This window comes from Vulpes lagopus, chromosome 22 (assembly GCF_018345385.1).
Source record: "Vulpes lagopus strain Blue_001 chromosome 22, ASM1834538v1, whole genome shotgun sequence".
NCBI classification, from domain to species: Eukaryota; Metazoa; Chordata; class Mammalia; order Carnivora; family Canidae; genus Vulpes; species Vulpes lagopus.
Window position 1 is genome coordinate 14744063 of NC_054845.1, and position 14948 is coordinate 14759010.

General features: G+C 37.8%; 1 protein-coding gene across 2 annotated transcripts in view; it reads right to left on the bottom strand.

The window, feature by feature from the left end:
- Window positions 1-14948, bottom strand: part of NDUFS1 (NADH:ubiquinone oxidoreductase core subunit S1) — a 33692-nt gene that overhangs the window by 14202 nt on the left and 4542 nt on the right. For both annotated transcript variants that reach the window (XM_041737283.1, XM_041737284.1), the window contains 11 exons: window positions 13209-13316; window positions 12299-12375; window positions 11629-11710; window positions 11408-11538; window positions 10775-10960; window positions 8325-8459; window positions 7590-7704; window positions 6491-6636; window positions 5299-5427; window positions 3914-4043; window positions 936-1096 (listed from right to left, as the gene is read on the bottom strand). In XM_041737283.1, coding sequence (XP_041593217.1) covers window positions 936-1096; window positions 3914-4043; window positions 5299-5427; window positions 6491-6636; window positions 7590-7704; window positions 8325-8459; window positions 10775-10960; window positions 11408-11538; window positions 11629-11710; window positions 12299-12375; window positions 13209-13316 — 1400 coding nt within the window. The remainder of the gene's footprint in view (window positions 1-935; window positions 1097-3913; window positions 4044-5298; window positions 5428-6490; window positions 6637-7589; window positions 7705-8324; window positions 8460-10774; window positions 10961-11407; window positions 11539-11628; window positions 11711-12298; window positions 12376-13208; window positions 13317-14948) is intronic.

A 14948-nucleotide genomic window follows, 5' to 3' on the forward strand; every position in this document is an offset into this window, starting at 1 on the left:
AGGAAGAAATTTTATCTGGTAATGAAAACTAATGAAAATCAGAACACAAAACTGTTTACAAAGCATGATTTCAACTATATAACTAAAGAATATTTACACAGGAAAAAGAGAACCAGAAGGAAGTAGCAATAGTAATTATCTATAATCTGTAGGAGAATAATTTCCACTTTCACATTCTTTCTTCTCTTTCCAACTTCCTAAAATACATGTGTATTACTATGTAGTTTTTACAAGTGGTGAGGGGCAGCAGGGTGGTGGGGGGAAGATCTCAAGCAGAGTGCAACTCAGAGCTTCATCTCATGATCCCCGAGATTATAATCTGACCCAAAATAAAGAGTCAGATGTTAACCAACCAAGCCACCCAGGTGTTCCAAATGTTTATTATTAATAAAGTCAGAAAAAGACTTCCCTTACAATGAATTCTCAAGTTAGCCTACATTTTTATTATTTAATCAAAGCCAGAGGGCTGTTGCAATTTTTGAATTAAGGTATACTAATATACATATTTTCAAGATTTTCTCAGCATTGCCATTTCAAATACTTTTTTAAGATTATATTTATTTGAGATAGAGAGGATGCACGTGTACACGCACCTGCACATGAGCTGAGGGGGGGGGGGGGCGGGGGGCAGAAGGAGAAGCAGATTCCCTGCTGACCAGAGAGCCGAACATGGGGCTTGATCTCAGGCCCTGGGATTACAACCTAAACCAAAGGCAGATGCTTAACCAACTGAACCACCCAGATACCCCTCAAATATTTTAAATACTATTTATTATCTTGGGTTCTTCTCACAAGGAAAATAAAATTATCTCTTTCGCATCTGCTGAGACATTGCTAAAAATTTGTTTGTAAATCTAAATATGACAGTATAACAGTAAAACACGTACACAAAATTACTTGAATCTTACAATATGTAGAACAATTACTCAACATACCTATGAAGGATATTCATAACTTTCCAATCACCAGTAACACCACTACTCATCCGAATCTTTTGAGCAATGCTGGAAACAGCTGCAAGAATTGCTGCCCCATCATTTCTTTGGAGTGCAGAACTGCCTAAAACCACCATTGGTTTTTTAGCTTCCTTTAATACCTATTTAAAAAAAAAAAAAAAATTCGATTAAAATTTTTTTTTTAAATTTGTATCTACACTATGTTGTCCCAAGTTTCAGTTTTAATGTGGAATGTCTTTGATTTTTACTAGTCAACATACAGACATATAGATACAACAAGATTTAACCAAAAATATCTCGCTAATGCTACTGTGAAATGAGTTACTAGATAAAATAAATTTTCTAAAAGTAAGTACTGGGTTTAAAACTTTTCCCAGATATCCTTTGGTCAGATTTATGAGTATGTTCCAGAAAAACTGGGCAATGTTCCAACAGAGATTCAGTTGGTACTAACAGAAAAAGTCACACTCCAGTATATGATGTATACAGTCTTCTATTGGCTCACCATGCTCTAGACAAAGGAGAAGACGTAGGGAAAGCAATGAACACTGAACTACAACACAGAATACCTAAAGGTTCTGCTTTAAACTACAGTAACTTCCTGACTGCCAAAACCTGAGGGGAATACATCCCAAAAGCAAAGAAAAACTTTGTGGATTTAGTGGAGGATGGAAAACGGGAACCTTAACAGTAAAGCTAAACACTACAGAGCTCACTCTCCTATCCACCCTCGCTGAATTAACTGGCCCAAATCAAAGAATCAGCATGAGAATTATGCCTACATACTACAGAGGAGAATAAACGACCTCCTTGGGAATTTCCCAAGAAAATGTGAATAGTTCAGAGAAATAGTTTTCAATAGCCTTGGAGAAAATGAAAAACATACTCCTCACTTAAAAAAAAAAAGAACTGGAAAAGAAATGAGAAATGTACACCATTCCAGAAACAATAAAAAACAAAATAAAATATGACCTTAAATACAGGGACAAGAAAGGCAGGTTGCAGGAAATCATATGAAACAAACTGAAAAAGAACAAAGGAAAAATGACAGAAAAGATACAAGAGAGGATCCAATATTGCTGTTAGTTTTTTATTGTTATTTGTTTTTTAAGATTTTATTTATTTGACACAGAGACAGAGATTGAGACTGTACAAGCAGAAAGAGCACCAGGCAGAGGGGAGGGAGAAGCAGGCTCAGAGGGCCTGACATGGGGCTCAATCCCTGACCTTGGGATCATGACCAGAACCACAGGCAGCTGCTTAACCAACTATGCTACTCAGGTGCCCCAAGAAGGATACTTTTCAGTAAGTATCTTTAAATATTTTGATCACTGCAATCATAATGTTTTTCCTATTCAAAAACAAAGAAATAGGGCTTAGCTGCTTTGTACCACTTGATTGCATCTAAGGCTACACCATCTCAGAAGCATGAGGAGAAGCTCACTCAAACACACATTAATAAGCAAAGGCACTGAGGCAGTAAATCAGGAAGGACTGTCCTTCCTTGAGGACATCCTTGGACATTTGTCCAACTGCCTACCCTCTAGAACTGTTATGTGAAAAACAGAAACCTCTTACATATTTTAATAATCAGCATTCCATCACCCATGCACAAATACTAAAATAAAAAAACCCTCAAATTTTCACAATGAAAGGTCTGCCATGTTCCATTAAAAAGTGACAGAGAACCACCATTAAACATATTCTGAAATTATTAAATTTCAAAGCTAAAGAACCCAGTATAAGGGTTCAAAACAAATTAGATAGTAAAAACAAAATTAGGACAGGGTTGGAAGAAAACATGACTGACATCAGGTTTCTCCACAGTAACAAAAGGCAAGATCTATAAAGTTCAGAGAGAAGGGGCACCCCCGGGTGGCTCAGTGGGTGAGCATCTGCCTTTGGCCCTGGCCATAATCCCGGGGTCCTGGGGTCAAGCCCCACATCGGGCTCCCGGCAGGGAGCCTGCTTCTCCCTCTGCCTAGGTCTCTACTCTCTCTCTCTTTCTGTGTCTCTCATGAATAAATAAATAAAATCTTCTAATAAATAAATAAATAAGATAAAGTTCACAGAAGAAAAAAGTGTGACCCTAGGACTTTGTATTCTACCAAAGCTTTCTTCAGGAATAAGAAGACATTCTCAAGCAAGAACTCAAAGAATAGTGTAGTTACGAGCCCCTCTTGGAAAAGTAAATAAAAACCTATAAATACCAAACAATGAAATGAACGTAAATAAAATACTCGGTAATGAAAAAGTCATTAAAAGGACTGGTGAAATTTAAGAATAACTCTCACAGGGCAGCCCGGGTGGCTCAGCGGTTTAGCGCCGCCTTCAGCCTGGGCCCGATCCTGGCGACCTGGGATCAAGTCCCATGTCGGGCTCCCTGCATGGAGCCTGCTTCTCCCTCTGCCTGTGTCTCTGCCTCTCTCATTCTCTCTCTCTCTGTGTCTCTCGTGAATAAATAAATAAAATCTTATAAAAAAAAAAAAAAAAAAAAAAAGAATAACTCTCACAGTAAAGAAAGATTTCCTTTAACTTCAAAGTCTCAGTTTCACTTCAGCTTGGAGGAACATGAACTCATGACCCTGAGATCATGACCTGTGCTGGGATCAAGAGTCAAAGACAACCAACTGAGCCACCTGGGCGCCCCTTACTTCAATTTCTTTTCTGATAATTTCAAGTAAACCTAAACTCTGGTATATAAAAATAGCTAGTATATTATGATCTTATTTTTGTCTATCTATTCATCCATCTTGCTCTATACACGAATAGATGATTATGATGTTTCATCAATACTTGTTTGGATTGGTGGAATGTGGGGTAATGTTTTTTTCCATTTTCTTTTCTATATTGCTCTAATTTTGAGCTGTAATCACATATCATGACAAAAACAGTAACTTTTAAAAATAATAATACTTAAAACTCAACAAAAGTAGATATGTGTAACTCAAGAGTACCTCGTTGAATGGATGGCTACCAAAAGCAATGTCTTGAAGAATTTTGGGAGAATCTCCCAGATGGTCATATCTGTAAGTGAGGTCCACTGGGCTGCCAATAAGGGCCACTTTTAAGTCATTGTGAAGCCAGCTGAAATAAAAACAACAAAATTTTTAGAGCTAAATTAGCATTGTCACCAGTCTCATCAATGCTAGGGGCTACATCTATTTATGTTACAAATGTTAAAAGCACAAAACAGTCACAAAACATTTAGCCTTAATAAACAGAATTACTGTGTACTTTTCAAAATAATAGTGTTGTAAAAATCCACACCAAGTCAGTGAATTTGCTGTGTAAGAATGCGAACCCTTGGGACGCCTGGGTGGCTCGGCAGGTGAGCGTCTGCCTTTGGCACAGGGCGTGATCCCAGGGTTCAGTCCCACATCGGGCTCCTTGTGGGGAGCCTGCTTCTCCCTCGGCCTGTCTCTGCATCTCTCATGAGTAAGTAAATAAAATCTTAAAAAATAAAATGCTAACCCTAATCAAGCTACGAAAACTTTCATTTTAGAATAAATGTTGTGTAATTTTTATTTTGCTTCATTTACACGGCAGAGTCAATTATCTAATTATCCATTAAGGTAATTTAAATATAGTTAATGAATATAAACTACATCACTCATATTTATTCTCTTTGGGAAGTATGGATCTAGCTCTTTTAAAACTAGTTACAAATGTGGTGACCATATATTCTGTTTCTCTGAGATAGTGTTGGTTTTTATCTGTATCCTGCAGTATTAACAATTCCCCCTTGGGACACCTGGGTGGCTCAGCATCTGCCTTTGGCTCAGGGCATGACCCCGGGGTTCTGGGATCGAGTCCTGCATGGAGCCTGCTTCTCCCTCTGTCTCTCTCTCTGTGTCTCTCATGATTAAATAAATAAAAATCTTTAAAAAAAAAAAAATTGCCCCTTTCACTCTCAATAGTGTCACAGTATAAATAATAAATTATGCCAACCTATTCATGAGTCTCTAAGATATGAAAAGATGGAGATATTCTACAAAACAATTGCCGGTGCTCTACAAAAATTGTCAAAAAAGAAAACTGAAGAGTCATGACACTAACTGCAATGTGTTACCGGAGACTGGATCCTAGACAGGAAGAAAATCATTATAAAAGAAATTATAGAAAAATTGGTGCATCTTGAATTACTTCAAAATAAGAAGACAAAGTATAAAGTTTGGCAGGAGGAGAGGGAGGGAACAGATCTGTTAGAAGCTGCACTCCAATTATCTTTTGGAGTCTTATTCCCATGAACACTATTAGGAATTAACTAAAAGAGTAATTTTTCGGATGTAAGCCAAGTTATTATATAAACATTTTTAAATCCCTGAATATTATTACTAACCTCTTTCGAATTCTAGCATTAAATAGTGGTGCCTCAAAACGTGGATTTGTACCAACCAGAAGGACAACATCTGCCTCTTCCACACCAGCAATTGTAGTATTAAGAAGATAACTGGAACGCAAATCTGTGCTAGAAATAAGAAATAAAAAATACAGGTTTACTTCAAAACTAATACACAATACCAATCCATGCAATATTCTCATGTCAACAAACCCATGGTATTCCCAGACAATACATTACTATGAAGTATTTCTAAATTACATCAAAGTTTCAGATACTTTTTAAAAAAAGATTTACTTGAGGGCAGTGTGGTTTAGTGCCTGTCTTTGGCCCAGGGCGTGATCCTGGAGTCCTGGGACTGAGTCCCGCGTTGGGCTACCCGCATAGAGCCTGCTTCTCTCTCTGCCTGTGTCTCTGTGCAGCCCCCACCCCCCACCATGTCTATCATGAATAAATAAATAAAATCTAAAAAAAAAAAAAAAAAAAAAAAAAGATTTATTTGAGACAGCATGCGCATGCAAGCAGGGGAAGGGGCAGAGGGAGACAAGCAGACTCTCTGCTGAGTGGTGGGCATACTTGGGGCTCAATCCCAGGACCCTGAGATCATGACCTGAGCCAAAATCAAGAGTTGGATGCTTAACAGACTGAGCCACCCAGGCACCATTCAGATACTTATTAATAACTGGATTACTTCAGTTATTAATTACTCCAGTTATTAATTACTAATCGTTCCTGGCTTGACTTTGGTCTCTACATGAAAAGACTCTGGTGGGTATGATGGAAAAGCCAAGCTGTCACATATCATTTATTAATGCCACAGATGTACTTATTTATTTTTTTAAGTAAACTCTACTACCAACATGGGCTTGAACTTAGAACCCCAAGATTAAGAGTCACCCACTCTACCAACTGAGCCAGCCAGGAGCACCAGATATATTGATTTTTTTATTCATTCATTCATTCATTTATTCATTCCAGACACACCAAAGTGGCAGAGAGATAGAGGGAGAAGGGAAAAACAGGCTCCTTGCAGGGAGCCCAATGTAGGACTCCATCCCCAGACAGGGATCACACCCTGAGCCACCCAGGCATCCCAGATGTATTGATTTATACACAATTTGTACAATAACAACAACAACAACAACAACAACAACAACAAAGCAAGCCTACATGCTAGCTTCATAGTTCTCACCCAGCTCCTGCAGTGGGGAAGACCTCTTCTGTGCACAAAGTGTCAGAGTCCACTCTATTAAGCAAATCTTTAAGAGCTACTAGGGCTTCAGCATCCACCAAGCCACCTGCAATTGCTGCTACATCCTTGCCTTGAAAACTCTGCAACTAGAAACAGATGAAAAGAGTTATCACCAAAAAACTTCCATTCAGCAAAGACCACTCTTCAGAAAACAAAACAATAGTCATTTTAAGGTATTAAAAAAAGCAATGAACTTTTGACTAATTGACTAATTATTAACCCAAAAGTGAGAAGCAAAGGTCTATGTGAGGCCAAGACTAATAATACCACCAGCTTGGAGGAAAGGTATTTGTTTTAAATTAGGAACAAATGGGCCTCATGATGAGGTTTGGAGGATGAAGACTGTGAATTACAGTTAAAGCTTGTTCCAAAGTATCTACCATTCCCTCAAGCCCTTTGTGTACATTGCCTTTCTGTGACTAGAAAGCCATTCCTGGGCAACCCGGGTGGCTCAGCAGTTTAGCGCCGCCTTCAGCCCGGGATGTGATCCTGGAGACCCGGGATGGAGTCCCATGTCGGGCTCCCTGCATGGGACCTGCTTCTCCTTCTGTCTCTCTTTCTCTGTGTGTCTCTCATGAATAAATAAATAAATAAAATCTTAAAAAAAAAAAAAAAAAAGAAAGAAAGCCATTCCCTACATTTTTGCTGACAAGTTTACATTCATTCTTAGACTTTGTCTGAGTCACCTTATGTAGAAAGACATCTCTGACATGCTAGCCTGGTTAGGCACCCCTCCCAATGCTCTCTCAGACATCACTTCCTGCACGATTCCCCATAGTAGCACATGATACTTGACTATGCATCTTTCCCTACTACAAGATTGTGGGAAGAAGGGGACCATGTGTTAGTGGTCTCTACATCCCTATTTCTAGCATGATGTCTGTCTGGCATATGGTTCAGACATAAAAATAAATGTTTATTAAATGGAAGGCAATCTTGATAAGAGGAAAGAAGTGAAGAGACACATATCCCCCTCTTTGCTACAAAGATATTCCTTGAAAATCACAAATAATGTATACTCTGTATTTCAATTTTTTACCATTCCAGCTACACGAGAGAGTGCATCCTCCCAGGTGGTATAGGTTAAAAGCCCCTTTTCGTTTCTGACCATCGGCTCAGTAAGTCTTTGACGTTTTAGCCCATCATAGGCAAATCTAGATAACAGAAATTACACCATTTGTGGAATCCTGCTGAAGAGGCAACTTATAGTTTTCAAGTTTAAAGTCTAAAAGAATATTATTTAAATATAATACCTGTTAAAATGTCAAATAAACTGACAAATATTTGGACACAAATAATTACTCCCAAGTTTTTTAAAGAATATTTTTTGATCATCTAAAACTAAAACATCATCTAAAAAGTGATTTGTCTTCAGCTACCTGAATAACCTTAAGATCACAACACAAAAAAATCTGATAGCTGAAGAAGCCAAATCATTTTTATTTAAAAAATTTGAATATCGCAATATTTTATCAAAATTATGATGTGCAAACTCGAGTGCCTTTTTCCAATGAACAAACTGGAACAGATTAAATATCTTAACCCACTTCAATTTTTCCATCTGGGAGGAAAAATGGTATTTGTCAAAGTTAATATGAAAGCCTGCAATATGAATGTCAGTTTTGTCCAATTCTCCATATAAACAGTCCAGATTTCAGTAGTCTACATTTATTAACTAATTTGCAATTATTAAAACAGTATTTTAAAGTGAAAATTACCATAAAATACACTTTAAATCAATCACAAAAGTTAAGGAAAACAATGCAGCATATACCTGGTTTTATCAGAGATCCACTCTTCATTAATGTCCTCATGCATTCTTGGCAAAATCCTCATCACCTCTCCTGTTCTTGTGCTTACCACAATATTACTTCCAACCGCATCCATGACATCAATGGATTCCGTCTTTCTGAGAAAATAAACACATAGATTTAGTATGCTGATTTTGGCAATAAGAACAAAGTTTCTGTCACCTGATTTATCAAAAAAAAAAAATTTTACAATGACTTGGTTTTTTGAATTTCTAAAAATAATGGGACCTGGAGAAATTGCAATTAAAAAAATATCCTCATCTTTGACTACCTCACACAAATTTCTACTGTAAAAATAAAAGCTTTAGGGTCTTCTGGGTGGCTCGGTTGTTTGGGTATCTGACTGCTGATTTTGACTCAGGTCATGATCTCAGGGTAGTGTGTGCAGATCTGCTCTCCCTCTGCTTCTCCCTGCAATCACTTGTGCACACTAATGTTCTCTCTCTTATAAATAAATAAAATTTTAAAAAAATAAATAAAGCTTTAGAGACTGTTCTCTGATACAAAAGCCAATGGTGGGGGTCCCTGGGTGGCTCAATGGTTTAGTGCCTGCCTTCAGCCCAGGGTGTGATCCTGGAGACCTGGGATCGAGTCCCATGTCGGTCTCCCTACATGGAGCCTGCTTCTCCCTCTGCTTGTATCTCTGCCTCTCTTTCTCTGTGTCTCTCATGAATAAATAAATAAAATCTTAAAAACAAAAACAAAAACAAAAAACAAACAAAACAAAAGCCAATGTTAAGGGTTCCAAATGGCCAAATCTGGGAAATATGACTATCAAAATAAGTAACAAGAGAGTAAGATTTCTGGTATAACTGATTAAAAAGCCTGGCAAATCCTTCCTACAAAAAAGCAAAACTAAAGCTGGACTAAATTAACAAAAACAACCAATTCAGCACTTTGGAAGTTACCAAAGGCATACGCCACAATGAGAAGCTTTTATGCAGGGCAAAACTACTGAACTTCAAGTAAGAAGGGTGGAAATCAGTGGTAGGGTAGTGTGGCTTGGGGCCTGTTCTCATCCCCTTCCCTCCCACCTTGAACAGGTTCTATCAGGCTAGGGTAAGCTATAGAGATGGAAGTTCTTTTCTGCTTGCATTATGGGGGTCTTAAAAAGAAAAAGAGAAAAATCTCTACTTAAACATCTCAGCTACGGGTAGCCCAGGTGGCTCAGCTGTTTAGCGCCACCTTCAGCCCCAGGGCCTGATCCTGGAGACCCTGGATGAGTCCGTCGGGCTCCCTGCATGGAGCCTGCTTCTCCCTCTGCCTTTGTCTCTGCCTCTCTCTCTCTTCTCTGTGTATTCTCATGAATAAATAAAATCTTAAAAAAAAAAAAAAAAATCTCAGGTACATACTGTGCCCCATCCCCATAATCCTTTAATATACATAAATACGTGGTTTAAAACCTAGAATTCTAAGATATTCTCATATACTCCAGTGGAAGTTTAAAAACAGGAGGGTAATTTAGTGATGTATTTCTCGGACCTTAAAAATATTCAAACTCATTGCAACTACCTACTCCACTTCTCAGTTTAGTAAGAAGAATCAGAGATATAGGGACTCCTGGGTGGCTCAGTCAGTTAAGCGTCTGCCTTTGGCTCAGGTCATCATCCCAGGCCAGGGTCCAGGGTCCCTGGATCAGGGTCCAGGGATGGAGCCCCCCATTGAGCTCCTTGTTTTGCAGGGAGCCTGCTTCTCCCTCTCCCTCTGCCTCTGCCTGCCACTCTCCCTGCTTGTGCACTCACTCTCTGTCAAATAAATAAAATAAAATAAATCAGAGATATGTAAGAACGTTTTTAACAATTTTTTTTTTTTTAAAGATTTTATTCATTTATTTGAGATGGGGTGGGGGGAGGGGAGAGTGAGACAGAGAGAGAAAGCTAGGGAGAGGGAGAGAAAATTTGAAGCACTCTGTGCTGAGCGCAGAGCCGGATGTGGGGCTTGGTCTCACAAACCTTGAGCCAAAGCTAAGAGTTGGATGCTTAACTGACTGAGCTACCTGGCACCACAATAACAATTTTTATCATAGATTTACAACTATACAGAAACAAACTAAATGTCTAATAATAGGAACTGACTAAAATATATCTGCACATGGTTGAAAACATACAATGAAGAGACTATCTTTTAAAAATCAAGCTCATTTTACTCTTTGAAAGATCAAGTGAATAAAATAATTGTGTGGTTAAGTACTTGGGAATTAATTTCCAAGAAAACTCTAATTAATTTACACGGGTTCACCCTGTCCTTCAATCTATCTACTTACCTTCCAGTAAGAGGACTGTACTTAAATACATAAAAACTTAGCAGACCAAAACAATCAGAATACAGGAAGGACATGAATCTTAAATTTTTTTGAACAATGGTCAATTAAAGGACAAAAAACAAATTATCAAAAAAATGCAACAATGAATACCTTGTTTCCCAGGGGCGGGCAGTAAAAGCATAGGGCTTAGAGGTCAGGGCACCTACAGGGCAGATGTCAATGATATTGCCAGACAGTTCAGACATGAACATCTTTTCAATGTACGTGCCAACCTGCATATCATTTCCTCTGCCTGTTGTTCCCAAATCATCTACTCCTGCAATCTCACTTGCAAACCTGCAAGGTAAAAATGTACTGTCAAATGGTCAAATCCAGCAAAATTACCTCCTTTCCTATCTATGATCACAAAGAGATAATGATTTTCAAAACACTAAAAACACACAAGTATATTTTCAAAGGTAAACAGTCTTTGAATAAAAGAGAGTTCAATAAATGTTTGTATGTTAATTAATTGCAGTGTAACACACATACAGAAAATTGCACAAATAACGTATATAGCTCAACAAGTTATCAGAGTTAATGCTTACAGCTTTTGATTTGTAAATTCAATGCAAATTGATATTTATTGAAAGTGATCAATTCATTTTATTTACTTATGCAGGAAACATTAAAAACATGCCTCTTCTCCCACCAAAAAGTTGCCATTTTTTCTATTGTTGTTATCAAATTTGTGAATATTAAGTATGTGAATGATATTCCAGAAGAGAGAAGGAAAATCATTACCTGATGCAGCGAGTACACTGTATACATCTAGTCATAATGGTCTTTACCAATGGTCCAATGTTCTTGTCCTCCACAGCACGTTTTCCCTCTAAAAATCGGCTCCTATCACTTCCAAACATCATGGATTGGTCCTTAAGTAGATTGAGAGAGTTAATCTAATGCTGCTAGTGAAATCAAAACTGGAGACAACCAAAAAAGATTCATGAAGTTAGACGACATACCTGCAGATCACATTCACCTCCCTGGTCACAAATAGGACAGTCCAGTGGGTGATTTGCTAACAAGAACTCCATCACACCTTCTCTGTATGGAAAATTTTAATATGTAAAATGATATTGTATCATCCTTTCATATAGTATTAAGCTTGCATTTATTATCAGAAATGCCAATGCAACCATCATTCTAGTATTAGACACAATCTAAAAAAATGTTTATGTAAGTCTAGGAATAAAATATCATTACAGAACATAGAAAATTATGACTGTTAACAATACAAAATTACCCAAAGTTGCTGAATGGTCTTCAGAAATCATTCACGTTAATTCAAAATAAAAACAAATGCACAGCAAAAACAAATATAATCAGTGCCTATACAATATAGTAATGTTACTGAAATAATCTCAGTTCAATAAACCCCAGATTCATTATTCATCACAAGTTGAAAAAGTTACTAAATTAAGAGCTGTTAGGCTAATTCCATTCTAGGCTCAAAACCATGAACACCTGGCTTAACCTCCTTACTGTGTACCTATTTCCAATGCTCCTATGAGCCCAACCTGCCAACTTTTTCAGAGCTTTTTACTGAATTTTTCATCTATGGGAGGTCTAAATTCTGAAATGAGCAATTTCCCGCTGTAAGAAAAGTTATTATGCTAAGTAACATTAAAGTACCTGGCTTTCTTAGATTTCTCTGAGTTTGTTAGGATATTCCAACCTTTCATTACTGGCATGGCACAAGCAGCTACAACCTGGAATTTCAATAAAAAAACCTTTAAGTACTTATATTTACTTATAATTATAAGCAATCCAATATATAAAAACATTAAATCATACATTTGAAAAGAAGCAAAGAACAGTACTTTTGAAGACTCTATTTTTCAGTTTTCATATTCACAATATGATAATCTGACACTTTATATTTCACTTAGAAAAAAATAAGACATCATACTTCTAAATTCTATTCTCAGGACTCCTGGATGGCTCAGCAGTTAAGTGTGTCTGCCTTCGGCTCAGGGTGTGATCCTGGAGTACCAGGATGGAGTCCCACATCAGGCTCCCTGCATGAAGCCTGCTTATCTCTCTGCCTGTGTCTCTGCCTCTCTCTTTCTGTGTCTCCATGAATAAATAAATACAATCTTAAAAAATAAATAACTGTTTTGATTAGCAGGTACTAAATTAAAACTGTATGAGACAAAATGAAATTAAACTGAAAGTGAACCTCTTCACTGCAATCCCTTTCTCTAGTGAAAATGGAATGGCACTTTCAATGTGCTGCTTGGCAACTCTGCATCTTAGCTGTGTGTCACATAGCCATTTGGAAATACTGGAGCTATAAGAAATCACCTTTAATTTCTAAATCTGTTAGTTATACAGTGCTTGCATTTATAAAGCACTTTCATCAATGCATTTCCAGCTTTGAAATGAACAGACGCAATTGCATACAAACAAAAAATAAATGTATAGATACAATTAAACGGGGCTAGGTTTCTCCACTACAACATTGGTAATAAATAAAGTTTGCTGCAAGATTTAAGGTTTTCTACCTTCTACTGCATGGTATGGAATTTTAGGTATCAAGTACCTTAGGAGCTTTCTCAATTTCAACCAGGCACATCCTGCAGTTTCCAGCAATAGACAGTCTTTCATGATAACAGAATCGAGGAATCTGCATGCCAACCTTCTCACAAGCCTAGAAGACAAAGAAAAAATTTTTTGCATTAGAATAACCTGACCTCATCCTTGTCTAAAACACAAAAGAAAAAAAGAAAAGGTCATCCCCACCTACTTTATTACTGTTTATAAATATCTATAGCTTCATCCATTCTTCGTCCCTGAAGAGATTTCCCTCCTTCTTTGGTCTTGATTTCTCCTACCCGTCTGCTCTGAAGCTGCCTCTTCCACAAACCTTTTGCGGAAGAAACTGAATGAACCAACCTCTCAGACTGTGCTGAAGGTCTGACTATTTCCACTCTGAACCACTGTCCACAAAGACATCCCTTCAAACTCTTTCCCAGTGGTTGGTTTCATACTTGGACTTCCTTCGCTTTCCTCCTTTGGATTAGATTCCATCTCACACTGTCTAGCTGGCTATGATCTGCTTCTATATTTGGCTCCATATACCCTATCTGAGGACTCCTATTTCCACTGTGGTTGAAGCTCTTCTCAGTTCACATATGCCAGGTATGGGGGATTAGTCCAGCTCTCCTAATTATCACTCCTCCTTCTTGAAGCCTATTCAAATTTCCCCTGGGGTTAGTTCTCCCATCTTTAGCCCTGGCTCTAAAGCAACTTCCTCAATTTCCAATGTTTTAACTACTTAGCAAAAATGTATGGAGTCTTGCTGTGTGCTAGATACAGAGTGTATAATAAGTAAGAAGCAAGATCTTTCCTAACTTTCATACTAGCTCACATTGCAGATGATGATTATATCTAACCCCTTATTTGAGCTCTAACCACTTGCCACTTCTCCAAGCTTTAGACTTAAATAGGCATGCATATGTGTATGCTCTAGACAGTTAAAATTCAACCTATTTCTGTCTCCTATGATATATCCCCAAAAAAGCTAACAAAGCCAGAAACCACAAAAATCCCCCTGGTCCTCATTGTTTCTAAAGGTCTGTCTGTCTACATCTCACTCTCCCTCTATCTATCCTCTCATTTTCATTCCCACTGTTACTATTTTAGGCCTTTCATTTTCTGCTCTACTAGCACAAGATACTCCTTTGTCCCTCACACCAATCTTGTTATTCTCCAAACCAACATCCTCTACAGTCATTATACTACTACTTAACTGCCATGATACCTATTGATGGGTCAAACTATAAGCTCTTTAGCATGACATATATCTTCTTTCATGACTGGATCTCTCTATCAGAGTAATTTGATTTCCTGTTATCTCATCTTCTACATACACCTTATGTTCCAAAGATGCCAAACTATTTGAAGCTTCTTTGTCCAAAGACAAACACTTATCCTTTAAAATATCTTCAGTGATCACCTGAGATACCCCTAACATCTCTATCACCTCCTCTACCTGGCAAAAATACTCTCCACCAAACCCTGAACATATGTGCTTATTGCTTACATGTCTCTGTGCCTGGCAGACAGTCTAGAAGTGACTGCTAACACGAATAAGAGCATTTTAGCTTTTGACAGTTTACAGATAGAATGAAACATCACTTCTCCATGACCAATTGTTAGTTCTGAAGGAATCTGGATAAATTACATATTCAGGGCATGAATTTAAGGACAAACTATCCTCGGGGTGCCTGGGTGGCTCAGCTGGTTAAGCATCTGCCTTCAGCTCAGGTCATGATCCCAG